The 8,633-nt window shown below is 41.9% G+C and overlaps 1 protein-coding gene across 1 annotated transcript; it reads left to right on the top strand.

Annotated features, from left to right (window-relative positions):
• The first annotated feature begins 1,562 nt into the window (after positions 1 to 1,562).
• Positions 1,563 to 7,910, top strand: GRPEL1 (GrpE like 1, mitochondrial). Its single transcript, XM_069856372.1, has 4 exons — positions 1,563 to 1,650; positions 2,274 to 2,442; positions 3,904 to 3,985; positions 6,527 to 7,910. The coding sequence occupies exons 1-4, from the start codon at positions 1,598 to 1,600 to the stop codon at positions 6,871 to 6,873; spliced, it is 651 nt and encodes a 216-aa protein (XP_069712473.1). The 5' UTR covers positions 1,563 to 1,597; the 3' UTR covers positions 6,874 to 7,910.
• Positions 7,911 to 8,633: the final 723 nt, after the last annotated feature.

Genomic DNA, 8,633 nt, shown 5'->3' with positions numbered 1-8,633 from the left:
AGAGAGCTGGGGTTGTTTAGCCTGGAGAAGAGGAGGCTGAGGGGAGACCTCATTGCTCTCTCTAACTACCTGAAAGGAGGTTGTAGAGAGGAGGGTGCTGGCCTCTTCTCCGAAGTGACAGGGGACAGAACAAGAGGGAATGGCCTCAAGCTCCGCCAGGGGAGGTTTAGGCTGGACGTTAGGAAAAAATTCTTTACAGAAAGGGTCATTGGGCACTGGAACAGGCTGCCCAGGGAGGTAGTTGAGTCACCTACCCTGGAGGTGTTTAAGGCACAGGTGGACAAGGTGCTGAGGGATATGGTTTAGTGTTTGATAGGAACGGTTGGACTCGATGATCCGGTGGGTCTCTTCCAACCTGGTTATTCTATGATTCTGTGATTCTGTAATTGACAACACTGCCGAAGTTAAGAAGTCATCCATGTATCACCGAGCAGGGTTTCCTTGGCTTCCAGTAGCACAGACACTTAGAATCATAGAATGGTTTGGGTTGGGACATGTACAGGTCGTCTAGTCCAACCCCCTTGCAGAAACAGGGATCAGGTTGCTCAGAGCCCCATTCAACCTGATGCTGAATATTTCCAGGGATGGGGCATCTAGCACCTCTCTAGACAACTTGTTCCATTGTGCAAATTTGCACAAATAGTTTGCACAAGAAGGTGGCCACATCGTACTAGATCGGGCTGCTCAAGGCCCCACCCAGCGCACTCGTTGCTCAGGTCTGATAAAGGATGTTTGCTTTCTAAATGTTTGGATGTTTGGGTTCTGGTTGGATCACTTTGTTGTTACCCCTAGCTGCTTTTTTAAAAGTGAATGACAGTGGTTTGTGCAGCTACTCAATTTGTTTCTTTCTCACATGGAGCTGAAGAGCCTTCTAGCTCACAGCTTTTACCATTTGAATAATATTAAGTTTGCCTCCTGTTTCTCTGCTACATTCTACTCACACTTAGCTTCATTGTTTCTTTCCCTGTGGATTATATGTTGCTTTCAGCTCTTGTTGCTGTTATCTTGTCACCCTGTTTGTTGCATCTTCTAGTGGGCACCACAGTGCAGGAAGCAGATGGTGCTTCTCTAGATTAAAAGCTGTATTTGTTACCACAATTCTTTCTGCAGGCTGCTGTCGCACCCTGAGGTAGACAGAGTAGGACTCAGAACTGTATTTAAACATTTTGGGAACATTTAAACGTGATGGGAATGGTTGGGCTCGATGATCCAGTGGGTCCTTTCCAACCTAGTGATTCTATGATTCTATGATTCTATAAAACTCCAATATTAGTCTTAACAGAGTTTTATTTGCTGACATTTTTGGCATCAATTCTGTGATTCACTGCACCGAACCCGCTGCAGCCACCGAACTGCCTCCCGCTCGCGTGGACAAGCTCTGGCAGGACACAAAAAGCCCTTTTTTTAAGAGGAGACAAAGAGCCCCCGGGCTGTAGCCGGGCGCCCGCCGCCCGTCCCTCACGAAGCAAAATGGCCGCCGCCCCGCGCGCTCCCTGCCCCCGCGCGCCCCCGCCAGCCGCGAGGCGGGGCGGGGCGAGGCGAGCCCCGCCCACGTGACCCGGAAGCGGTGCGCGCTGGGGATTAGCTGGCGGGAGCAATGGCGGCCGTGGCGCGGTGCGTGCGCTACCCGCGGCTCAGCTTCTCCCTGAGGTGAGGGCCGCGCCGCCTCGCCTCGCCTCGCCCGGGAGCGCCGGGGCGGCTCCGCCGGGCCCCACCGGGCTCCCTCGGCCTCCCCTGGGAGCGCGGCCCGGCGCTGGGCCCGCCGGGCCCGGCCTGCGGTGTGAGGGCCGCCGCGGAGCCCCGGGCCCTGAGCGGCGCCGCCTCGGGAAGGGATAAAAGGCGATCCTGGCAGAGACCCGTGCCCGGCCTGACACAGAAGGCAGTTTTTTCCGTTCCCCTTTAGCCGTTCGCAGCGGACCTGTCCCGGTTGGTGTGTCTAGTGATTGCATCATGTAAACCAGAGCCGCTTTCTAGTCGAGCGCTGTGCTTAAAGCGAGCTCGTGTTCCCTTGAAAAGGACTTTCCGAATGGAATATACGGGGCGCTTCCGCAGCACTTACTTTTTTTCAGTAGTTTAGAGGGGCCGAGTTCAGTTACTTGTGATGAAAGGTTCTGCAGTTTTCACAGACCTGGATTGATTGTATCAATTTGTGCTTTAATGTGAGAATTTCATAGAAGTTGACCTGTCAAGTAAAGTGTTTAGCATGTCCAGAAAATGCTAATATCTGACGAAGTAAGCACCTGATTAATATTGTCCACGTTTTTTTGCCTTAGGACTTACCCACGACTGCTTTGTGTAGCGACACAACAGAAAAATACTGGTCAGAACCTGGAAGACGACCAGAGTCAGAGCCAAAATGAGCAGAAGGTTGAACCCAGCTCTGCTGAGAAAATGTTAACGGAAGAAAAGGCAAAACTGGAAGAGCAATTAAAAGAAGTTACTGTAAGTGTCTTTTGGTCATCAGGCTGCATACCTTAGAAACTGCATGTATAAGAGTGTTCATTACAGGTTCTCAGTGCACAATCTGGATGCAGTTGTGTGAATGCTGTTTAGTTGTTGAATAAAACTTGTAGTTCCATAGTCTCTTTAAACTTAAGAATGGATGTACTACAAGACCTGCTCCAAAATTAAGGTTTTTTGTTAGTTTCATTCCACTTTCTGGATGGAACTGAGGCTCTTCCAGCCTAAAAATTTGTTACTTAGTTTCACTGACTTGAGTTCACTTAGGTTTTGCTCAGTGGAGAAGTTTTTGGAAGCCCATAGAAAGGTTTGAATGTGTCTTTAATGCGTGTATTTAATTAGGCTAAGATTAGGCTTTCTGAAAACAGATGCTTACTTTTCAAAGGTCAGGGTTAATGATGCTTAGCTTTTATACAACAGAGTACTTACTGCATACTTAGGAAGTTTCAAACATTCTCTGTTGGAGTGCCCTTCAAACACAAAGCCAAAGCTTCTGTTCCCTCTGTCTCGCCTTGTATATCTCTCATTCTCTCCCATGCACGTCTTCCACAGATGGTGAAGACTGCCCTGAGAGGTGGGTGGTGTGGATTAAATGAAGGTATTGCTTTTCTGGATGTGTGCCTTATATAAAATGCCTTTCTAGAACATTTGAGAGGTAGCCCAGAACCTTCTTTTTCTACAGAAGCATCACCTGTGGATCATAAGTGGATTGAGTTTTGTTTCTGTTGCCCTTCACAAAACTCTGAAGGACAGAATTGAGATGTCATTTAACATCTGTTGACAGCATTTGCTCTTGGCTGCCTGACATGGCTCATCAGTCAACTCATTGACTATTTTATTTGTTTTGAGATCCTTCACTGGCATTTGCAGGTTGGGTATATTGAGAGTGGCAGCCCCGTGTATAGTTCTGGGTTGGATGGTGAAGCACTCACCTTCAAGTGACTAAGTTTATTGAATTTCATTCTTAGTACATCTTCTGCTAGATGGTCATTTAGCTGGGAATAGACCAATACTTAACCTGAGCAACAAAAGATTTTGTAAAGTTTGAGAAAACCGGAGGACACTTTGTTTTATGTATGGAGAAGTAAGAAATGGTTTGACAGTCATGGCTACATTGAATCTCATTTGCCAGAGTGTCTACCTTATGACTGATGAAGGTTTTCTATGAACACACGTCAGAAGAAACAGAAATCTTTGATTTCTAAAACTTGATATGTCTATAGAGTTAAAAATGTCTTCCATGAAGAGAAAACATATACCTTGGTGGGAAGGATGCTGTGATAATCAGCGCATTGTCTTCAGATTACTCTTTAGATAGTGGCTTTAGGCTGTGTAACTGTTTAAAATGCTGTTTTGTACTGAATATGCTGGTTTGAATTATTGTCAACTACCCAGCCACCAGGAATAAAATCTCTTCTGCTACTATTTGTTCTTTTTTTTTAGGACAAGTACAGGCGTGCCTTGGCAGATGCAGAAAACGTGAGGCAAAGAAGCCAGAAACTGGTAGAAGAGGCAAAGTTATATGGTCAGTGGAGGTTCCTTTTGTGTGTTCTCCTAATATCCAGAAATGCAAAGCTTGGAAAATTGAGCTGACTGGCCCACGGTTCTGACAAGCTGCACTTCCCAATGATTCTCACTACTTGGTTAAAAAAGCATGTTTGAGGTAGAGAGGTTTGAATGGTTCCTCACTTTGCATCAGAACTGTAATCACCTCACTAGACAAAGGCAATACTTAAACTGCTGAAGTCAACAACACAATTTTATTTTATAAATTTGATATCAGTTTTCCTACAATATGTACTGTGCTGGTAGATTTTTCAGTGAGGTTTGCAGCATGAAGTTTGCCTTTTGCACGTACTTTGTTCTCAGAACTGACTGCAAAAAACTGAACCAAGAGTATGGAATACTGATTCTCTTTCTGGTTTGTTTTATGTGTTTGTTTTGATTTAATTTTTCGGTTTTTTTCAGAGTTCTTTTTTAGCCTATTATATTTTAATAACTTTTATGTTCTGTTGAAGGCCATAGCTTTCAAGTAAAAGTAAAGCATTTAGATGGGCGGATTCTTTTCAGTGGTAGAGATGTACTATTGACTGGCTATGAGGAGTGCTAGAAAATGCATCTTTTGTCAAGAGTCAGGCTACTGACATCTGATCTGGCTGTTTTGACAGTTTAAACACAGATCTGTAAAACAGAAAACGTAGGCAAATACTGCACGGAAGAGTGCTGTATCACTTTAGTGTTTGACTGTCACTCTAGCTTGAAAAATGACCTGGCCTTTTCTTGCCATACATTAAACTGTGTAGTTTAATTCTGAATAAAAAGTTTTAATTGTGGAATATAGGGTTTTCAGTTAATATGCACTGTAAGAAAAAGCATTTCTCAGTTACTCAGCATTTCTGAATATTCTTGTACTGTTTCCATGGATGTTTGAATGCTTCATCCTGAAGCTAATTTTCAGTAAGTGTTGTTTCACTAATATGATACTTAGTGCAGAAGGGCTTTGAGTCATATCTGAGCTCAGAGATGCTACAATAGAAATAAATACTCAAATAAAATTTCTTGTGGAAAGTAAATTACAGATAATATACGTGATTGTAAGTTTTATCATTCATATATAACTGCTTTTTCTGTTGAAGGAAGAGAAACTAATTTCTGAAACTAGCATAAATTTACAGAAATGCAGTCATGGGTATCTGCAGCAATAACTTAGACAAGAAAAACACAAAACCAAAACAAACCATCTGCTGAAGATTTTTGGTTATTTGGTTTGATCCAAATCACTAGACAAATGATTAACCCATGTTTGGACACTTCATCCTTAACTGCTGGTTTAGTTTTACTTTAAAACCTTGATTCAGGAACAGGTTGCCCAGGGAAGTTGTGGCTGCCCCATCCCTGGAGGTGTTCAGGGCCAGGTTGGATGGGGCCTCGGGCAGCCTGATCCAGTGGGAGGTGTCCCTACCCATGGCAGGGGGGGTGGAACTAGATGATCTTTAAGGTCCCTTCTAACCCAAACTATTCTATGATTCATTTTTTCATATTTTTGGAACTACTTGGATGTTTAGTTACTGTTCTGTAGAGAGCTCAAGTCTCTGTGGAGTTGCGCAGTTTTTTAAAGTTCACTTGCCAGAGAACTAGTTGATCCATATAGATCCTGCAAGGTGTTTCTGTAGTTTCAGGGTTTTTTTGTTTAAACCGAAGGCTTGTCCTGTGATAATGTTCATAACGCTTCTTGGTAAGGAAACAAAATATCCAAATTGTGGGCTAGAGTTAAAAAGGTTGTCTGTGGCTTAAAAGAAAAAGATCAAGGCTACCAAAATTCAGAGCAGTTTGTCATGGACTTACCTCTATGTAGAAATGTGTTATTCTGCTGAATTGTTTTGATTTTCCATGATTTCTAGAGACAGTTTGCCTCAGGTGAGATTAGTCCAGATTCTTTAAGTGTGAGCCAGAGAACAGCTTCAGGACACAGACTGTCATTAGCTTGGGAATTGCTCAGTCTTTACAAGGCAGAGCTTTGGACTCTGTAAAAGCAGTTTGTAGTAGGAGAGGTGCGAGTTCTTTTCATTCGGGGATGAATCCTCGTTCCTTTCTTGGACTCTTGACTACATGCTTTTTCCTCTGCAGATATTTTTAGCACATCAGATTAATGGGTAGGAATAGGGCAACATAATGCTTTGAACTTCAGGTGAGTCACAGGATGAGATGTGAGAAAATTACATTAAGCCATCTGAAGATTTTGGTAACTTTGGTTAGAATTTTAACTGTTAATGCCAGGTCATCACCATAGCTTTAGCGCTTTTAAGTATTAAGTTGAAATACATTTTTTCCATAGAACTAGAGGAGGTGGTGTGGATTTCAAGGTATCTGTAAATATTTTGGTATCATCAAGTAAAACTGGCAAGGGCATTTTACCCCAGATGTTTATGATATTGCATATTGTGTTAAAAATCTAAAAGTCTACAGATTATTGCTGCAGGTTTTGGGGTTATGGTGTGTGGGATTTTTTATCACTTCTTTCCATCAGTGGACTAACCTAATTTCCTTCTCTTGTATTCCTTTTTAGGGATTCAGAGCTTCTGTAAGGACTTGCTAGAAGTTGCAGACATTCTGGAAAAAGCAACAGAAAGTGTTCCTAAAGAAGAAGTTAAGGATGAAAATCCTCACTTGAAGAGCTTATACGAAGGTCTTGTTATGACAGAAGTACAGATTCAAAAAGTATTTAAAAAACATGGCCTGATCAGACTGAATCCTGTTGGAGCCAAGTTCGATCCCTATGAACATGAAGCATTGTTTCATGCTCCAATGGAAGGGAAGGAGCCTGGCACGATTGCATTAGTATCCAAGATTGGCTACAAGCTGCACGGGCGCACGCTGCGGCCTGCCTTGGTGGGTGTTGTGAAAGACGCTTAGCTGCTTAATCCGAGAATTTAAAATGCCATACAACTATTAAACAGCTGGATGGTTTTTCTCTTACACCATGCTTTCTTCATTCCTTTGCCTCCTGAGAGGTTTAAATGAATTGGTTGAGGTCTCCCCATGAAAATGAAGCAACCGATGAAATTCTCCTGCTTAGTGGCCCTTGGCATCACTGTTCTGTAAGCTCTCTTCTCAAGTGTGAAATACAAGAGCCATTAAGCCCTCTAACGATTTAGATTAGATAACTTTTTTTGCAACTATTGCTACCAAAGGTGTATTGAAGTGAAAGGAACAAGATGCTCACAAGAATTTTGCAATCTCATGTTTATCACTATTGTGTAGTTTGAAAATCCAAGTAGTGGTTCAAACACTTCCTTTTATTTTGAAGAATCCAACATTGCAGAAGTGGGTGAAGCAGTACAAATAACCCATTTTCTGCAAGTGTCCATCAGCTTGTATAGACTGATGTGGTAAATGCCCTTTTTTGTCTAAATCAGAAATAATCTTGCTCAACAACTTAAAACCTTTGTGAATTGTGATCTGTAATAAAAGGCAATGGAGATTAGACATCTTCTGTAATTGTTTAGCCTTTTTTGTTGTACAGTAACATTGACTCAAGAAAACCATCTAATACTTGTATGGCATTGAAGAACCAATAGAATTTATCCTATCTCTGGATTTTTAATTTAATGTTGTATAAATTTCTTTAAACAATTTTTATAGTCTTGTAACTTCCATACTTTACAGTTTGTTATGCAAACTGTAGTTATAACCCTGCTGAAAGCCAGGATGTCCAAACAAGCGAGTAGCTGAGAGTTTGATATATGCTGTCTTTTAGAATTACAGAATTGCATGTAAGTGGCTCAAACAAAAATGTCAACTTAGTTTTATATTCATTTTCTGCATTTACTTGGCTTCAATTTTGAGTTGCAACACCACTTCTCCCATGTGCAGCTCTTGCTGTGTCCGACTCCACCTGCTGCTCCCAGTCCTGCAGAATCAGGCTAAAATACAATATGTGATGAACTGAATGCTTTGTCCTGCATTTGTCTGGTCACCTGGATGGGAGTTCATTGAGCTTGGCAAATTACACAACTGACAAAGCATCTGTCCTCTTCTTTTTTTTCTTTTTTTTCTCTTTTTTTTTCTCTTTTTTTCTTTTTTTTCCCCCCCCATGCATTTAACACACAAGACAGAAACTTCAAACTTAATGTTGTTAGGATGTGGTAAACAGTAAGTACTTCTGATTTTTTCACCCTTGTTTCTGGTTGTCTTGGATTGAGGAGCTTCTTATCTTGAGGTCAAGTATCACTTAATTCATTTTGGTTCAAATTCAGAGTTGCCAACAGCTTACTGAGCACTAGACCTACTCATGGTGAGAAGTCTTGTTCTTTAAGAATTTTTTTCTCAGTGTTGGTTTGCCTTGTGGCAATCAGACAGTTAACTAGGAACAAACTAGGTGCATGCTACTGTTTGGGGGTTAGTCATGTTTAAGGATTCATTCTTTAAGAAAGAAAATCAATGCTTTGACTGATTAGGGGAAGGAGAAAAACTTTTGGTGCCTCAAACAACTACAGTTTGGGGTTTTTTTAAAACCAAGTACAAGGATCAAAATGCAAAGATTGAGTGTAAAACTAAAGGGGAAAAAAGGGACTTCTATATATATAAGTTGAATTTGGAAGTAACTTCCTCCCATCTGGGTTAGAGCACCCTGTAACTGTGTGAAGTAGGACTGAAGAAACGTTTTTGTTGTA

Source organism: Phaenicophaeus curvirostris, chromosome 4 (genome assembly GCF_032191515.1).
Source record: "Phaenicophaeus curvirostris isolate KB17595 chromosome 4, BPBGC_Pcur_1.0, whole genome shotgun sequence".
NCBI lineage: Eukaryota > Metazoa > Chordata > Aves > Cuculiformes > Cuculidae > Phaenicophaeus > Phaenicophaeus curvirostris.
This window is presented reverse-complemented; position numbering and strand designations above follow the sequence as displayed.